This window comes from Copadichromis virginalis, linkage group LG16, assembly GCF_057382275.1.
Source record: "Copadichromis virginalis isolate Kocher_CV1m ecotype Utaka linkage group LG16, C_Virginalis_male_GT1.1, whole genome shotgun sequence".
Lineage (NCBI taxonomy): Eukaryota > Metazoa > Chordata > Actinopteri > Cichliformes > Cichlidae > Copadichromis > Copadichromis virginalis.
The window spans coordinates 38,471,187-38,490,869 of record NC_140633.1 but is presented as its reverse complement, the minus strand read 5'-3'; the positions used below and the strand labels follow the sequence as shown (position 1 = coordinate 38,490,869).

Sequence of the window (19,683 nt, the reverse complement as noted above, 5' to 3'; positions counted from 1 at the left end):
GCCCGGTGCCTCAGCAGTCATGTCAGTGGGAGGATCCGGGGATTTCTCTGTGAATTTCACATTCCCGTGGCGGTGTGCTCGGTGCTTGCTCAGATTTAATGTTTAATTTTTCGCTGTAGAAAGAAGTTTTTTTTTTCCACGCAGAGTGAACAGCAAACGCTAATGTTTTTGTCACTTACAGAATCAAACTCAAAGTAATGCCAGTACTTCCAAGCTTTAAACGCCGCATGGTCGTACCTTCTCTCCTGCACTCCATATTATTCATTGTTGATCTGCACATGGACGTTGCTGCCACGGACGTCGCACGCTTGTACGTCCTTGTCGTGAGACACGCTCACAAACAAAATCACGGTTTAGTAACGCAGTAACGCAGGGTGCTTATGGGAGAAGTAACAGTAATCTAATTGCTTTTTTGGCAATAGTAATCCCTTACTTTTCTCATTACTTGAAAAAAGTAATCGGATTACAGTAACGCTACTGCCCATCTCTGGTGGTGAAATTGTAAAAAGATGAGCTGCTGATAAGCAGACTGAAAACAGAGAACGTGCATCTCATGATGTTTCCACAAGTCTAAAGTAACTTTGTGATAAGTGTGACTTTGACTGAACACATGTACCTGAGAGGAAGTGGAGGCTCCTATACGATGCCCGGTGCAGACACTCAACAGGTAGCGATACTCATCCATTGGATCATTGTCCTCCAGCTCTGTCACCTTTACCTGTTATTCAGCCAACAAGCAAAAATATTATATGGACATGAGATGGAGACGCTATTCCCAAACAGAAAAGCTGTTCACATATTAGCGTTCAACTATCTATCTAGAAACTATCTATCTATCCAGAGAGAGAGTTCATGTAAGAATATAGAAGATGCAGAGAGATACAAGTGTGTATTTTAGAAGTGGCTGAAATGACCTTAAGCTTCAAGGATCAAACAGATGAGAAGTGAGCTACAAAGTCTTTCTAGCTATTTTCTTTATTCTCTAACTCATACACCTCCAGGTTTTCACAACATCAAGCGTCCCCTGGAGCCTCAAACACAACTGTTTCCACAGAAAACACCTCAGAACAACTAACATATAAGTTGTTGTTGTGTTTTTTTTTAAGATATATAATACTCCTAGGAAACAGACAAGCCTTTTGTTATTTTTAATCTGTTCTTCAGTCCACGAGAGATGCAATACCTTGACTGTGTCTTGAATATCTTTTCGTCTTGCCCACACGAGGACCAAGAGATATGCCAAAAAGAGTGCCGCGACGAAGCACACAACCACAGGATTATCGGCAAAGGTTGCAAATAGCTCAGCAGTGCGTGACGGGTCGACAAGGTTGGGAGTGACAAAGAAGGAGTTCCCAAAGAAGGTGAGGTGGTTGCAGAGGCACTGGGTTTCTAAATGCGTGGTATTGGCACCAACCTTGAAAGACAACAGCTTATATTTCCATTATTGTTTAAGCAACGCCTCACTGTACGTGTAGCAGATTGAAATGTTGCACTTACTCTGCATCCAGATTTGCTCCAGTCCAGTAGTGATTTATTCCAAAATTGACATGAGGTTGTGATGGGCGTAATTGATAAACTGGCATTTATAGATTTTATACCTGGGCCCACTATGGGTCTCACAACAAGATAATGCACTCCAGTGTTGCCCTTTAAATCCTCAGGGTGCAGGAGCCATGTGTATTTCTCCTCTGTGCAGGCACATGAGACACAGTCAAATCTCACTTCAGTCACATTAGAAGTGGAAAAAATCTTGTCACCACAATTAAGCAAAGGCATTTCTTACCTTGTGTGGCTCCCTGCTGAGGCATCTCTGTTGCCGCTACATAATTTGTCTCAGTAGGGTAGTCATTATAACCAAGGAGGACTTTGAAGGGTAAAGGAACCTTTGAAGGCATCATCTTTAAAAGGTTGGACATGCAAGACAAAATCTTATGAATGCGCAATCTAAAATAAAATCATGAATTTCCTTCATGAAAGAATAAAGAATATAATTAGTAAAACTATGATTGGCTGCAGTCATCATAGTGCTACACTGTAGCAAAGATATGAAGTTTTAGGGAGGGTAACAGCGTGGCTCTACATATTTGACATGACAATCTGTCAGCGGTTAATCACTATGACATTAATTTACATCAAATAAAGATTCTTCTGATGTAGGTGATGAAATGTGTCAGAAACTGGTACATATATTCGTGGTCTCCAGGAGATGACCTGCAATAGCTGATCTTTTAATGCAAAACTGCCATGTAAAAATTTTCTTTAGCCTTGTCTTGTAGCTACACTTTCTGCTAACAGTTAGCAATGTTAGCATGGTCACAAGCAAAAGTCACGCTGAACAGAATGTAGCCTCTGTATGTAATGTAACCATAATATAACTGTCCACTAAGCATGTTTGCTTCTTCTAATTTCAGGAGTCGACATAAAAGAACAAGTCACTGAACCTTTAGAACCAGGGTAGAGTTCGCTGAAGGAATATCAATAACCGTTGTGCTGAAGTTCCCCAAGTCCAGAATAGTGGTGTTCACTTGTTCTCCAGCAAACCGTGGAAACATGATCTGAAGTCAGATGTTAGAAAGCAGTTATCCACTGTTTCAAAATGTAGCCACTTTAACATATTTTAAACTTGTAAAATAGTTACATGCAAGTAACATATTAATTAGTACTACTACTACTATTAATTGTACTACTATTTAAAAGTAGTAATCCCTCCCCAGAATTACATCAGGCCCTTTTCTATTATATAATTTTTTTTTGTCATTGAGTGAAAGTATTTGCATAAGTATTTAATCCTCAAGTAAAATATGACTTAGCACTTGGTGGAGAAATTGAAAGCAGTAAAATGTTTCTTGTAGGTGGTCACCACCTTCTCTCACATCTAGGGAGGGATTATAGCCCAGTCCCCTTTACAGAAACTCTCTAAACTCTCCAGGTTTCTTGGCTTCTTCTTGGTGACTCACAGTTTCAGCTCTCTCCCTAGATTATCAAATTCTGGAGATTGGTTAGGCCACTCCATGACCTTATTGTGATTCTTTTTTAGCCAGTGTTTTAGCCATTGATAGGAATTCTGGCCAACAGATTCACCATCTTCACTTCTGTCACAAAACTATTCTTAATATGCATTTCTCAAAAGTCCCCAGAAACAAGTCCTCTCAAAAGGAGATTGAAAACAGTAAGTGTGGATGCTGTAATGTTGCTACACTGACCTGAATATCCTTACTTAAGTTTTCCACAGGGATAACAGACCCTTCTTTTGTTGTGAGGGATAAATAACCTATGAATCTGCTGATGTCCCATCCCACCTTCCAACAAAATGGGTTTACATCTAAGTTCAGCATCTGAAAGTGTAATTCAAAGATCAGGTCAGACATTAGACGTTAGGATGATTGAGCAAAATTGATTTACACACATGTACATATCCACAGCACAAACACTCATAGGCACATGGGTATTGACGTACTCGCACATCCACTGGTTTGTCTGAAGGAAGTATGGTAGTGGGTAGTTGTGGGAGAGAAAATGTGATGCAGGTACAGTTGGTAATATTTACGGAGCCTGTGTACAAGACTGCTGGTAAAACTCTGTAAGAAAAGATCAGGAGATCCACATTAAACATGTGCTTCTCTTAAATATTAGTTTGCAAGTTTAACAGCTCTGGAATCAATAAACTATTAATATACAAAGTAAAATGTGTTTTCATTGCGACTTGGCTACTTGTAACCACGTTATGGTAGTTATGTTAACAACTGGAGGGGACATAAATGTGAACCACTGTCACTTCAAAGAGGCTCAGTAAGAGATCCTTTTACTATATAATGTTGTCAGTATAATAAGCCACTGTAAAAACAAAACTGGATTCAATCTGGATTGTCACAGATTCTGCCTTTACTGTAGTAAACGGATATTTTTAGGACATAGTCACTCCTCAGCGCTTTCATAGGTGCCACACAACATTGTTTTATGGAAAATGTGGAAAATGTGAATGTGGCACTTACAAATGTGGATTGTACAAGATGGACATTATATTTCTTCATTTCCATTTAATACTTGTACAGCTGCTGTTATTGTGTATATATATATTTATATTTCTTCATACATTCTTATATATTTCTATACTGTGTATTGTGTATTTTGTTGTACAGTTATTCTATTTTCAACTTTAATTTATATATTTTATCTTATTCTTTCCCAGTTAAATTTACCCTTCATTCCAATTTGTGTTGTACAGTTATTTCATTTTTAACTTAAATTTTTATATTTTATTTTGTTTTATTTTATTCCTTCCTAGTTAAATTTGCTCTTTTTAATTTTTATATTTATTTCCTATCTTATTCATAGCTTTTTCATTTTCCTTTAGGTCACGAGCAGTTGTGTAAGCATTTCACTACATATCGTACTGTGTATGACTGTGTATGTGACAAATAAAATTTGAATTTGAATTTGAAACATCTGTATTTGCTGAATTTTCCATGTGGTTTATGCAGGTTTTCCTTTATTTTGTCACCCATCCGTAGACAGGTGACTGTAGGCTTCAGCTTTTTAGTATACCAGCATCAGTGAGATTTTTCCAGTTCAAATTTCTGGGACATGTGGTTAATTTTTGTTTGATAACTTTGTCTTGCATTCGAAGTGAAACTTACCTTCTGACAAATACTTTAACGTGCGTTTTCTGAATTATGCTTGAGTCCTCATTGAGCTCCATAAAGACCAACATCGCACTCTGTATATTGTACAGGGCCCCAAGAAGGCCATCTGAGGTGATTTTCTGCAACACACAACATTTAGAATAAGAAATAAAACTGATTTTAAATACAAAAAGGTTTTTTTTGAAGAGACAGCAGATATTGCTGGGAAGTGATATTGATTTGCATATCTAACATTAAAAGCTACCACGATTCCCCAGAGAAATAAACACAATCAGTATCGGCCTCATAAGACTCACACTGGGACAATAGTCGAGCATGTTGCTTATGCCCTCCACAATAATGTTGGCTGTGGCAAAGACTTCAGTTGCGTTTAGATCCATGTGGAGGAGAAATGAACTCAGGGTTGCGAACAATGATGCGGCCCTTTCCTGAAGGTGGAAATTAACTCACAGTCACAGACATGTATTTGGGAGAAATTATGAAGATATTAACATTTTTGAATTGTCAAAAGCTTTAAAATGTGGTCCTCATGTCCCACCTTTAATTTTAAAAAAGCCCTGTCCACCAAACATTTACTTCCCATTAAGAAGGGAGCTACAGTGAAAGCAAAATACATCGGTACGCATTGCAGAGAGATGTCTACAGTCCTTACTGATGGATTCCTCCTTTTTTGAACTTCTCTACAGTACCTGTGCTGATGTATTGAGTTCAGTCCCTTTCTTGACGAGAGAAGCAAGTGCTGTGGCTAACACCTGAACGTCTTGTAGAGTTTTGTTGAGATTTTCATTTACTATAGCAATCAATATGTCCAGCATCTTCTGTCGAAGCTTCAGACACCAACAAAATAAATGCATAAAAAAGTGACATATTAGAATTTTACAGTAACAATGTTGTTCATTCAGATTCAAACATTTCCTGATTCACAGAGATGGTTTTTCCTTTCCATCCACCCTGTCTGATTAAGTTTGGAAATTAGACCTGTGTTTTCTTGAGAAGCTGTCAAAAAGATGTAAAATTACACACAGAAACTTCCTTTGAATGAATCAACTGTTGGGCGGCTCCTAAAGCATGCCCTATTAAAGGCCTGTACACATTGACTGCAATCTGAATACACAACAACAAAAGGAAGAAATGGAGATTCTGGGTTCATCCAAATCTCACAACAAAGAAGCAACAGAGAAAATTTGGTGGTTTGATTCATAACTGCATTATGACTGTTTTTGTACATATTTTAGGATGTCAGTGGAGCTGTCCAGACTCTTTTTGCAAAATTACACGGTTGATGTTAACAGCTGCATTAACTATACGTGAGCCTGAAAAAATTTTAACCCATCCGGTGTGTAAAGGCCTTAAAAGTTAAAAGCTTGCTTAGCCCTGCTGGCAGCACAAGGCTCTTCACTGGTCCTATCCTTAAACAGGATGAGATTTGCTACCTTTTGCCTATCTGCTTGTCCTGCAGGATCAGATTGGTCGTTAAGTTCATTGGCCACAGAACTGAAGAGTTGTCCAGCGACTTCTGGTGACAGCTGGCCTTCTGCCTTTAGCTGATCCAAGATGTTCTCTATTGAGCTTAAGCTCATAGTTGAATCCATAACCTGATGAGAAGAAAATATTTTCTCACAGTACTACAAAATCAGAGCATTTCCGTACTCTGGATCTTTTCTCGTCAGTACATGCATCCTATTTGTGGCATACCTGTGCAGTTATAGTGGTGCTGAGTACTGTTTGGCCTTCACCCGTTGCAGTTGCCAGTATATTCAGTTTGTAGTTAGAATTGCTGTCTCCGAGAGGAAGGAAGATGAATTTTACTTCATTGCTCTGACTGCATCGCAGAGTCTTACCTGATAAGGTTCAAACAAGAGAGTTTCTATCATTATTAGATTTCTAGTGAAATATACTCCATTGTGTTTGTAGCTAAATGAATATTATGAATATTTCAGTATTGGATTATTAATCACACTACTAGCCAATCACATTATATGGTGCTACGATAATAGTAGCTGCATCCCTCACTTGCTCACCTGTCGCTGTACGCATTTGAGCCCTCTGTCACCTGACTTCCCTAGCTGTTACAGGTAGGAGTCATGTCACTACTGCCTCAGTCTGAATGGGCTACACTTTGGTTGAGTGGTGCTACTCGTGTTTTTGTGGAGATCACCTGTGGATTATTTCTCCGGAAGCCTTCCATCGATTTCTGGTATGTTATTTTGTGCCGTATGTTTATTGTTTTACTTGGTAGTAAATGCGTGTGTTTTTAGGCTGTAGCTGCAGAAGCCTCCTATTGGCCACGTCGTTTGCAGATTGGGCAACGCCGTTTGATCAGTAGCGGAAAGTGGGGTGAGTTGTGCCAGTTTTTACTTAGAGTGACTTTACAGTGAGGCCTTGAAAGGAATGCTTCTTTCTATAATATGTACATATATTTCAGGATCTAACTCATCCCTGGGATCAGTCACTTTGGATTGTTCTACAGTGCCACCCCCGTGTTTCTATGGATCTTTAGAAACACAACTTACCGCTGGGACAAATCGCCCCACATGTTAAAACAACGTGGAAAATAAATGCCACTGTTAAACTTAGTTACATCAGTGTCTTAAAAGATTTTGCTGATTCAGAAGTACTTACTCTGAGTGCTGAAACAATACTGACAGTTAGAGCAGGGATTTTCAGTATTGCAAGTTATATCAAAAGCATCAAGGATTGTTCCACTCTGTGGAGATATGCTACATGACAAGCCACTGGAGCCATCTCCATCCGTTCCGCAATCAGGTCCTCCCCCTCCCCCTTTTTCGCAGTCGCCTTTTCCGCAGTCGCCTTTGCAACAGTCTCCTCCCCCTTTTTCGCAGTCGCCTTTTCCACAGTCGCCTTTGCAACAGTCTTCTCCCCCTTTTCCACAGTCGCCTTTGCAACAGTCTCCTCCCCCTTTTTTGCAGTCGCCTTTTCCGCAGTCGCCTTTGCAACAGTCTCCTCCCCCTTTTCCACAGTCACCTTTGCAACAGTCTTCTCCCCCTTTTCCACAGTCGCATTTGCAACAGTCTCCTCCCCCTTTTTCGCAGTCGCCTTTTCCACAGTCGCATTTGCCACAGTCTCCTCCCTCTTTTTTGCAGTTGCCTTTTCCACAGTCGCATTTGCCACAGTCTCCTCCCTCTTTTTTGCAGTTGCCTTTTCCACAGTCGCCTTTGCAACAGTCTCCTCCCTCTTTTTCGCAGTCACCTTTTCCACAGTCGCCTTTGCAACAGTCTCCTCCCCCTTTTTTGCAGTCGCCTTTTCCACAGTCGCCTTTGCAACAGTCTCCTCCCCCTTTTTTGCAGTCGCCTTTTCCACAGTCGCCTTTGCAACAGTCTCCTCCCCCTTTTTTGCAGTCGCCTTTTCCACAGTCGCATTTGCCACAGTCTCCTCCCTCTTTTTTGCAGTTGCCTTTTCCACAGTCGCATTTGCCACAGTCTCCTCCCTCTTTTTTGCAGTTGCCTTTTCCACAGTCGCCTTTGCAACAGTCTCCTCCCCCTTTTTTGCAGTCGCCTTTTCCACAGTCGCATTTGCCACAGTCTCCTCCCTCTTTTTTGCAGTCGCCTTTTCCACAGTCGCATTTGCCACAGTCTCCTCCCTCTTTTTTGCAGTTGCCTTTTCCACAGTCGTCGTTTCCGCAGTCTCCTTCCCCTCCATCTCTTTGAGTTATTGTAGCTGAACGGTTAGCTGTGAGTGTCAGTAGAGCTCTGCCAACTCTAACATGCTTCTTTCTCTGAAAACACAAGCATTTATAAATGTCAGGTAAGGTAGAACAAAGGTGAGGATGAGGGTTAATATTTACTTAAAATATTATTTTGTACAGTTACATTAGAAGTACAACTACACAACTATAAATTGGATGGACTTCTGTAATTACCCGTCTGTTGTTCATTCCAAACAAAATGTTATTTTGATCGCTGGGTTTAAAGCCTAAATCTTTATCACAAGAAGCAGATATATTCAGCACCACTTCAAGAGAGGAGAAGATGTTCCAAACTCTGAGTTTTGCTTCTATAGAACCTGTAGAAAAACACACGGAAAACATCAATGAATCAGCAGTAGAATCTGTAAATATTCATGTTTCAGACATTTTGACTGACATCAAATTCGGGTGGCTGTAGCTCAGGAGGTAGAGCAGGTCATCTACAGTCCTAATTAGAAGGTTGGTGGTTTGATCCCTGGCAGCTCCAGTCTGCATGATACCAACCCAATGCATCCATCAATGTGAGTGAATGTGTATGAACATAAGTTGTAAGTTGTAAGTAAGTTGTGTAAAGCACTTAGAGTGCCTAGGCAGAGTAGAAAATGAGATGCATTAACACTATGGAATACCTGTGTTATCAATTTCAAAATACTATATCGCCTTATTCTTAGATTATCATTCACAAGATTTTTGGAGAACTTGATCTTTGACCTTGAGGTTGAGGTCACCAAGATTTAAACTTGTCTGAGACTTTTAATAGATACACTAATTTGAACATCCTATGTTGCTTTGTTCTTGAGTTATCACATTCACAATCTTTGGTATTCATGATGCCCGCCCACCTGGCAGAACGACAACAATACCTTCAATTAGCCTTTTATGGCTGAGGGGTAAAATGCACTACATAAGAAGCAGTCCATTTACCATTTACATTTTAAAGCTCACCTTGAATTGGGTTTTCAGTTTCAAACATTTCCTTTCTGGTATTCATTTGTCTGGTTTCAGTGAACAAGCCATTGTTTCCAGAAAGAGAAAACAAGAGCATCACAGGCTCTCCTCGTACAAGGGAAACATCAAAAATAATAAATGGGGAATCTAAACATTCATCGCCCGCTGTCAACACAGAGGCCTGAAGTCCAACTATTTTCTCCAGAACACACACCTGTGGGATAAGCAGAATTACAAAGCAGAGGAACACATTAATCAGATAACAGAAGCAGATAACACGTTAATCTGATAACACATTAATCTGGCAATTAGTGTTTACTATGAAAATACATTAAAGATACATTAAAAATACTCTACAAAGCATTTTAATTCAGTAAGAAATTGTCTGATAAAGAAAAATCTTGACATATTAAATTGTGACTGTCTATGAGAAGAATAAAACTGTCATGGTCTGGGTGAGTGCGGGGTTTTTCCACTCTGCTGGGCTCCACGTTCAGGCGGAGACTCCAATCAGCCTTCACACCTGATTCCAATCAAGTCACCAGCATATAAGACCAGCGCTCACAACAGACCTCTGCCAGATCTACAGCTAACGCACTACCTGCCTGGGCGTTACGCTTCTCAAACTGAACTGCACCTATCTCTGTCTGGATGCTGGTTTCCTGATATCTGGTTGTAACCCCCTCAATCGTGGCACTTCGCCTGCCCACCTCCCTGCCAGGCCTGTTGCTACAAGTGTATTCCAGACCCTCCTTGGACCTCTAGCATGCCACTTTCACCTGCTATGTGTAAGCCATAATCATCATAGTTGAATCCACCGACTGACATTCACTAGACTGCCACTGACTGCCTGTCTCTTCTCGTTATAGTGACTCTGTGTACCTCCACCCAGGCCGCTGCCCCCTTTCCCTCCCCAGGATCTGGTCACAAAATCTAGCATCTAGTCTAGGGTGTGAATGGGTGGATGACTGGACGTGTAAAGCGCTTTGGGGTCCTTAGGGACTAGTAAAGCGCTGTACAAATACAGGCCATTTACCATTTAGTCATAGCGCACAGTCTGAGCTCCATGTTCCATAGTCTGGCCTCTTAGCCTTCACAGTCCATAGCCTACATTATTTCCTGCTCTGTAATTAAACTACGCACTGTAAATAAAGCACTGTATTCACTCCAGTTTTGCCTCCCTCTGTGTCTGCATTTCAGTCCACACTCACCGCCTGGCCCTCTCGGCCATAACAAAAACTTCCAATATATTTCCAGAGTTTTTGTGCCATGCAAAGAAGAGCAGGTGAGCTGAGCTTCCTGTTTACGGAGGTTAGCTGGCAGCTGAGTGACATCAGACCTTGTGGTTTAATTTTGATTAAACTTAGATCAAAGGCACATTTTCACACTATGTTCCTTGACTTAAAATGACTGATTACCTTAATGGGGACAGCAGGATGAAAGTGCAGACTTTTAAATTCATAGTTGGTATGAAAAAAAAAAAAAGAAATAATTGTGAATTAAATTGAGAGAGATGTTCTCGTCTTCCCAGTTATATTTCCCTAATTATCTTAAAGAAGTTTTATAATTAAAGGTTAAATTTAATTAATAATTTTAAACAGTCTAATTTTTCAATCAGTACTCAAATTCTTTATTCATATGAACACCATGCTCAACAGAAACCTGGGGATGATACATCATTATTTTTGTTACTGTTGTACTAAAAGAAGACTATTAGTTTGATTTACTGTACCTGCAGGTCTTTGGACACTTCAAGGAATGTGACCGTGTTAGACGCATAAAGTGTCAGATGGTGGCAGCCAGACCCGAGCTGCGTCACTATTTCTGATGTTACTGTGACGTTCTGGGGTTCAGTTCCTCTGACCACAGATAAACCGGACAACGGCTTTTCATCAGCTTTGATTCTGTAGGTCACATTCGTACCTAAAGAATAGAAAACAAATAAAACTTAAGTGACAGTAAAAGTCAAACATGATTTCGGGAAAAAAACAAATATATGCTCAAACTAAAGCCGATGCTGTTATGTAGAGATATCAAAATTTCAACTTAATTATTTGATATTAGGTTCACTTTGGTACCTACCTGCTTTTACTTCCATTTGAATATGAAAGGCTTCTCCACACAGGGCTTTGCAGTTGGTTTCATAAAAAGACAGGTTTCCAGCATAGCACTTGATAACACCGATCTCTGCAACAGGCTCTTGAATCGTAATTATTTTCTGAGCAGTAATGTGCATTTCACTGCAAGTGCATTCAGCTGCCACAATAAAGGTACTTGGATGAGTGTATTTGTGCACCACACTGCTCTCCAACCTGAGCAAATTCAAAAACAGGAATCAGCGTGTTCGTTTGAGTAACACTATTTCAGATATGCCACACAACCATTAAGTGCATCAAAATCAAATTAAACAAACAGCCATTAGCATCAAATGGTTTTTAATCCCAGTGTAATGGTGTAATGTGTCATAAAAATTATTATTATTATTATTATTATTATTTATTTTTTTTTTTTTACTATTTAATTTGTAAAAATGTGTATACACACACACACACACACACACACACACACACACACACACACACACACACACACACGTAGGAAAATATTTAGTATACACATCCAGAAATGCATACACTATTATATATTGTACATATATTTATTAGTTTCAGGTTGGCCATTCTTGTATTTTGCTCGTTTGTGTTGTTGTGTTTGCACATCTCTGTTGCTTGTGGGGCTCGCACACAAGAATTTCACTCGCATGTGCTGTGCCAGTGTGCCTGCACATGTGATGTGACAATAAACGTGATTTGATTTGATTTGATTTGATTTTGAAAAATGAAATCTTCCCTGACTCTTAAGTCTTTAACAAAATGTTGTCTGATATCACTGAAAGACTTTGGTACTTTAGTTGTAAGTGCAAATTCAAAAGATGTTGCATGTGCTTGTTCACAACTGAACAACAACACTGAACCAGGGGTCACTCCAGGAAGATCTCTATTCCTGACTCCAGGGTGAGTTTGCTGGTAGTCAAAATCTGTCAGAAAAAGGGTGATGCACTAAAAATCTTCTCGAGGTTGCCATGGATTGCTTGCAGATCGCCACAGTTACCTGCAGACTGGAGCGACTCACCAGCTACTCGCTGAGTACAAAGTGCCCAGATCCCATGGGTGCAAAACAAGCCCAAATCGTCAGCCTTCCAACACTTTGCTTGACAGCTGGTAGGAGGTGTGAGGTCCTGATATGCTGATATATGTTTGGGCTCTACCAAATGGGTGGCTGTGCATTGTAGCCAAACATCTCCAATTTGGTCTCATCTGGTCAAAGAACATTGTTTCTGAAATTTTGCAGTTTGTACAAACATACTCCGTGCTGCCATGTTCTTTTAGAGAGAAGATGATTTCTCCTGGCAACCCTTCAAAGCCAGCCATGCTTCTTCGAATTATTCTGTCATGAATTTTAATGTTATGAACGTTAGCATGTGGCCTGAGACCTGTGGAGTCTTACAGTAGAATGTTTTTATTATTTTTGCGCAGTCTCCTTGGGGTAAATTGACAGAGACGTTCAATCTTGTGATCGTTAATCAAGTGCTTTCCTGCAAAGAAGCGCAAGGATATAACATAGAAGTCCTCAATCCTTTAGAGAATGCTCGACATTCAACTTGTTTAAGGCACAGGTTAAAAACTGGTTATGGACAAATCAAGTGTGTGATCATGTATAAGTTGTATAGTTTTAATGTTTTATTTGGGAATAGAACGGTGTGTATGTGTGAGTACTTTTAATGTTTTATGGACAACAGATGGAAATTAGCCCTTGGCTATAATCTGGCATGTTTACATTCATGTAATTTATTTTACATTTATGTTCATTAACATGCACTGTCCTAAATAAATTAAATTAAAGTTCACCTAATGCCTGTGAGTATATCATAATGGTTTTCTGGACATTACACACAGAACGTCTAATAAAATTTTTAGGGTTTTTTTTGGCGATTTAAATGGGAGAAATTGGGTGAATAATGCAGTTCTTCAAAAATAACTGAACTTACATCTGCTGATCATTCCTGCATTTATTCCCAGTACCTTTACTGAAAGTGGCTGCCGTTAAAAACAGGTATGCAATCTAGTGGCTCGCTTATTAATTTCCATTAGGCATTCAAAAAACATTTATAAATAAAAACATTAAATTTTTAAAACATCCCTTTCCTTGCAAAATAAGACATCTTGCAGATTATCAATATGTGACCTGTTCTTAAGGTTTACAGATTCAGGTAACTTATAACGCTGATGGAGATGGTAGGCCTACACAACTTTCCTCCAGCTTTTGTACAAATGACTTTGATAGCAGCATGGTCCAACTGAAGTGCGGTGTGCCTGTTTGTATCATTACATTTCATGGTTAAATTCAACATAAGGATGAAATAAGTTGCACATTCACTATGATACAGGTGATGATTGTGTGGTGAACAGATGTAGCAGATCCAGCTAAAGATATAATAGATTGTTGTGGTTCACACTTTCATAGTGAACTTTGTTAAACTTTCACCAAGCTCATGTTGTCACATGTCAGAGCAGTGAGACCGATTACACAAACAATGCTGACGCAGGCTCATGACACGCTCAACTGTTGACTGATTTTTTATTTATTTTGTAGACTGCATTGCTTCTTCTAAGTGCTGAGCCTTTTATAGCTGAAGCGTCAAAACCTTCTCTGGCATGGTTCCTAGGCTGCATCCTACTTCTAGATGCTGTAATGTTTCTGTTGCTGTGCGCCTTGTCAGCTCTGGTAAACAAATTACTGCCGGCTGACGTAAAAGGCATTACTACCAGTACAGCAGTGACTGTCGCCACAGACACCAGGATTCAAAACTGAAACTGTGCCCTCCAAAAACAGGAAATACAGATTTAATCACCACTGATTAACTGATTACGAATGAGCTTGAATCTAACAGATGTTCATTTCTATATGACAGCCCCACACACCCACCCACACAAATGTAGTATCTAAAAGCACAAAAAGCCAATGGGATGCATTTGGGAATCACAGGAGGTGAGCTGGGTGTTGGCGAGCTGGAAACTGGAAACAGAGTAGAGTAATCAGTCCATCTGGTGAATTCCCCCGCCAGATGGACTGAAGACAATTGGCAGGTGATTTTGACACAGTGTTAGGAATGATGGGGAAATTTTTAATTTCTCTACTTTGTGCATCTTTGTCTCATCTGTCATCCCTCCATTCATTTTCCTCCTTTTGTCCAAATCAGGGTGGAGCCTATTTCAGCCTATCCTTCCGCCTGTGACTTGGAAATCAGTCTGATTATTTTATTGAAGGCTCTCTCACATTGTTGAGCAGAAGAGGAGGCTTGTCCGAGGAGCTACAGTTGTATATTGCAAAACTTGTTTTTTCCTGCCGTGATGCGTGAATGAGGAGTGCTACACTTCTGTAACATACAAACTATCCTCAAACTGGGAGTCTACACAAAAAATGAGGGGTTTTTTTCCATATCGAAGAAGAAATAACTGCTTTGCAGAGGAAGCAGCTGTGCCGCATAAATGTATTGCCATTGCTTTTAAATAGCAGCCTGGAGCAACTGTCTCAGTATGTTAAGTGCCAGTTGCACTGACTCCTTGCTCCTCCTTTTTCATCCTCATCTCCTCTGCTCGTGTCTCAGGTACGATGGACTAAGTGCACTGAGAGGATGCCAAGGAAAGGACTCAAGGATGTGCAAAACTTAGTAACAAGAAAGCAGGATAGAAGGCAAAAACAAAACTTTGACACCTACACAAAAATAACTAACCTCATGTGGAAAATAATGCAGAAAATGTTCTTTAAACTCATGGCTGAAAAAACCTAAAGATTATTAATGTTGATACTCACCCTTTTGGATTGTTCAAATTAATTACATGGCCATCTCCTGTGTTCACTCTGCAGCTAAAGTTTGTCAGGGGTGAATGTAAAAGCCACTTCACGTGGATTCTGACGTCACCAAGAACCACAGCGGTGGGAGTAACTGACAGTGCGAGCCCTGTGGTGTGGGAGGATGACCAGAAATGTTACAAAGCGCTTGTAGCCCAGCAAGCAAAAAATAGACAAGCACAAGATCTCAACAGATAGAAGCACAGATACCATAGAGGTTATTTAATGCAGGAGCATGATCTGATTTTAATGTGATCTGAGCAAAAAAATAAGAAGACAGCCCAAAGAAATAAACTGGAAATGCAGCCTTTGTTGTCAACTATAGATTGGTTTGTACTTTTTTTTGTTGGGACTGATCATATATATATTTCTGGGGTCCATGCCATTTAATGATGTATAAACAACCGAAATTACTTTAAATTAAAAATGCAGGGAGCTGAGAATTGGAGTTCAGTCGCATTTTGAGCTAACTGTAGTGTTTCCAAAAACAGCACTCCAGTACTAAACTCTACACGAATTAAAGACCTGAGTGAGCTTCTCCAGATCTTGCTGGGGCACAAATCTCCCAGTTTGACTTTATTTCAAAGATGCCAGTAGGCTGATTTAGTTTCAACTTTCTAAAGTAGATAGTGGGAAAACTGGAACCTTTTTGTCATTTAATCGTTTCTCTATTGCTTAAACACTTCGGTGTTGTATTTGCCAATGGGAGTTGCATCTTTATCAGTAGGAAACGTTATGACAACACAGCCAAGAGTTCAAAATCTATGTACTCTGTCACATTTCCTAAAGCCTTCCAGCAGGACAGATTGTCATCTTTGCCTGGCCAATTCTGGCCCTCCAGCCTTATCTGTGACACCCCTGGTATAAGCCATTCCTGTCAGGTACAGGTAACGTGACTGAGCCTAGAGTTTGCACAGGCTCATCGTTGGAAAAACACTGTCTGGTCTGATAGGTCTCAATTTCTGCTGTGACATTCAGATGTTAGGATCAGAATTTGGTGCAAACAACCTGAAATGATGGAGTCAGCAGTTCAGGTAATGCTGTGGGGGATATTTTCTTATCATACTTTGGGCCCCTTGGTACCAGCTGAGCATCCTTTAAATGCCAAGGCCTACCGGAGAATCACTGGTGACCATCCTGTTGTAACCACAGTGTATCATCTACTGCTGGTGGCTTCCAGCAGGTTAACACACTATGCCACAAAGGTCAGATCAGCTCAAGCTTGTGTCCTGAGGATGACAACGAGTTCACTGCACTCCCAGGACCTCCACAGTCACCAGATCTCAATCCACTGGAGCACCTTTTAGATGTGGTGAACAACATGTTCACATCACAGATGTGCAGCTGCAGCAGCTGCGCGATGCTATCGTGTCAAAATGGCCCGACGTCTCTGAGGAATCTTTCCGTTTTGAATCTACCGATGTTGAGATAAGGGTCACTGTAGAAGCAGACCGTGTCTGATAGTTTGACCTATAATATAACTTGTCAGTGAAACATATAAAATGAATTTCAGTGTGAAGCTTGGATTGTTTGTTTGACATTTACCTGAACAGCTGCTGCTGCCAAATAAATAAAAAAAACCCTCAGTACAGCTAGTCCTTTTCCTTTTTACGTTGCTATTAACATTAACAATCCATCTGTTCTGTCCAAGAACTCCAGTAAAGTATGAGAGTGATGAGAAGAGATTGTGCTCCTGTTTCTGAGTAAAACTTTAAATTGCTCATCAAAAATTTGGAAACAATTGGAGATAATTTATCTGAATTTCAGGAGCGGGACCAAGGCTCCAAACACACCCCTTCTGGGTCTTATCTATATATGACCCCCCAGTTCTACAAGATGTTCGTTCTCATTTTCGTGCCCCACCCGCCCCCCTTTTTTTCTTTCACTTCTTCAGTTGTCATTAGTACATCGGGATCTGCCAGGCGAGACGTCGCTACCGATGGAGACAAACTCAGACCTCCATGAAATGATAAAGTTATGTTAATCTTCCTACTATGAAGTAAAGTGTTTTATTTCTGAAACATTTTTACAACTGTCTTTGTGCTATTTGAGGTAAATAACGCTGTTTTAATAATTCTCCGTGGTTAAACAAGTGGGAGAACTTCAAATCTTTGTAAGCCATATTTTTATCTTCACACTCACCAGAAGTGAAATAAGCCACAGAGTGTGAGAGAAATTTATTGGCAATGTTTTGAGAGCTAGATTGGCAGCATTTTTTAATTGGGGTTCTAACGCCTGCATCAAGCATCATCAGCCATAGTTAATCTTATTCTAACACTTTACTGGCTCCTAACGACTCTATGTAGTACTCTAAGTGGGAAAATTAAACAGATGGGATAGAAAAGAACAGACACACGCTGCCCTTCATGGATTTAGGAAGTGTGATTCCACTTTAGAGGGAAAAAAAATGAAATTAACCTGAGCACAGAACCGTGACCTACCGTCTTTGCAGTGATAGTCCACAGACAGGTAGCTCTTCAGCTGAGGACAAGGGTCAGCAAAGGAGTTCGCAACTTCAGCAATCTGGCAGACCTGTCGGCCGTGGCAACGAGCTGGGAATCACAGAAGAATATGATTAGCTGCTGCTAGCACACACTGTCACACGCACACACATGTACGCTCCAGTGGTTTCAGCAAAGTTTTGCATCTGTTCATATCTTAGTTCATGCTTTGACGACAATATGCTTCTTAGCTACCAAAATCAAAGGCAAATAAATCCCTTCAACCTCACGCACAGAGAGGGGCTTCATAATCTTGAGACGCTAAAAAATATGAAAAGAGTTGTGATAAACTTGAGATTATACTTATGGTTTGTAGAAATGAACAATATCAACATTTTAATGCAATGACTGGGCTGCAAGAGAAACAGCAGCACTGATGTGTTTATGCTGTGTTCATGTAACATTTTTTAATCATAATTATCCATCCATCCATTGTCCAATTCAAGGTTAAAGGGGTGCTGTCTCAGGGCAAAAGACAGGGTACCCTGACAGTCTGTATCAGGACTAACACAGAGAGACATGCTCACATTCATGCTGAGGGCCAATTTAAAATCATCGAAAACTGCCAAATGTGTGTGTATTTACTGCAAATGTTAGTTATGCCAATTTAACAACAAGAAACAAGAATATAGCCAGTATATTTTTTGCCGTGTACACATCTACTATTTGGCTTTACCAAAGATCGATGGCCTAAAACGTTGATTCTGTATATCTGGACGTAGCGTTTTCAGCGGGAGAAACGTCACTCGCCCAGGTGACTTCTTCAGTCTCAGCTGACTGCAACTTTCCAACATTATAAACAGTACATTTGTACAATAACTGAAACCAGCACCACTGAATGAACAATGGGCTGTGAGGTCAGTTTCATGATCATTAATATGCAAATTGTCATGACCATTGATCAGCAACTACTGATCAAAGATCATTGATCCATGGCCATGAGTCCCATTCACAGAGAGTTGGGGAATGGCTGCAGTCACAGCATTGTAAGATGGTGACAGATGTACCCTTAGGCCCCCTCCTCGATTCAGAGATCGTCTTTCCCTTTTCACGTAACTGGCCTCCTTGACTCTGCGCTCAAACCAGCGTTCCTCCCTGTCCAGGATGTGTACATCCTCATTATTGAAAGAGTGTCCACTGGCGTAGGTGTAAATAGGCTGCAGAGTCCTGGCCTGACGAGGTAGCTCTTCTGTGTTGTGCCAACCGCTTCACCAGAGGTTGTTTGGTTTCCCAGATGTATAAATCCTGGCAATCCTCCTGGCACTTAACAGCGTACACTACGTTACTCACCAGATCCTTGAAGGTTCATTCAGTGGTGCTGGTTTCAGTCACTGTGTAAATGTACTGTTTATAGGGTTGGAAACCTGCAGTCAGCTGAGACTGAAGAAGTCACTTGGATGAGTGATGAGAAGTTTCTCGTCACTCAAAACGCTACAAGGTTCCGCATCTTCCGGGCAAGGACAGAGAGACTCAAGAGGAGCTTCTATCCCCAAGCCATCCGTGCCCTAAACACACACACCCGCCCGCTCACATCATCTATAATTGACTGAGACAGGACTCTCTTCCAGACACTCTAAACCAAGGCACAATGTACATTTCAATTCCTTTAACTTTAAATATGTTTATATTGTCTATCCTGTAAAATAGTCAGATGTCTATTCATATTAATGTACAGAATTCACCTGCTTGCTGCTACTACTGCACATTCACCCAGTGTATATACTATATGTATGTATATATTAGGGGTGCAACGATATTCGTATCGATATTGAACCGTTCGATACAGTGCTTTCGGTTCGGTACGCATATGTATCGAACAATACAAAATTTGTAATTTATTTTATCAACTTTCCTTCTGACGATGCTGTCTGTGTTGAGCGCTCAGTAAATCTGCGTTCGACTACTCAGCCTAGGCTGCACTGTCGAGCGCAGATCCACTGAGCACTCAACACAGACAGCATCATCAGAAGGACGA

General features: G+C 40.4%; 1 protein-coding gene across 2 annotated transcripts in view; it reads right to left on the bottom strand.

Annotated features, from left to right (window-relative positions):
* The window catches only part of LOC146691351 (polycystin-1-like protein 2), a 44,513-nt gene that overhangs the window by 17,484 nt on the left and 7,346 nt on the right, over positions 1-19,683 (bottom strand). For both annotated transcript variants that reach the window (XM_085434728.1, XM_085434727.1), the window contains 19 exons: positions 17,649-17,759; positions 15,169-15,316; positions 11,380-11,609; positions 11,030-11,220; positions 9,295-9,511; positions 8,524-8,666; positions 7,266-8,379; positions 6,339-6,484; positions 6,077-6,238; positions 5,333-5,470; positions 4,940-5,071; positions 4,638-4,762; positions 3,458-3,578; positions 3,204-3,335; positions 2,442-2,555; positions 1,784-1,898; positions 1,498-1,688; positions 1,184-1,414; positions 617-718 (listed from right to left, as the gene is read on the bottom strand). In XM_085434728.1, coding sequence (XP_085290854.1) covers positions 617-718; positions 1,184-1,414; positions 1,498-1,688; positions 1,784-1,898; positions 2,442-2,555; positions 3,204-3,335; positions 3,458-3,578; positions 4,638-4,762; positions 4,940-5,071; positions 5,333-5,470; positions 6,077-6,238; positions 6,339-6,484; positions 7,266-8,379; positions 8,524-8,666; positions 9,295-9,511; positions 11,030-11,220; positions 11,380-11,609; positions 15,169-15,316; positions 17,649-17,759 — 3,863 coding nt within the window. The remainder of the gene's footprint in view (positions 1-616; positions 719-1,183; positions 1,415-1,497; positions 1,689-1,783; positions 1,899-2,441; positions 2,556-3,203; positions 3,336-3,457; positions 3,579-4,637; positions 4,763-4,939; positions 5,072-5,332; positions 5,471-6,076; positions 6,239-6,338; positions 6,485-7,265; positions 8,380-8,523; positions 8,667-9,294; positions 9,512-11,029; positions 11,221-11,379; positions 11,610-15,168; positions 15,317-17,648; positions 17,760-19,683) is intronic.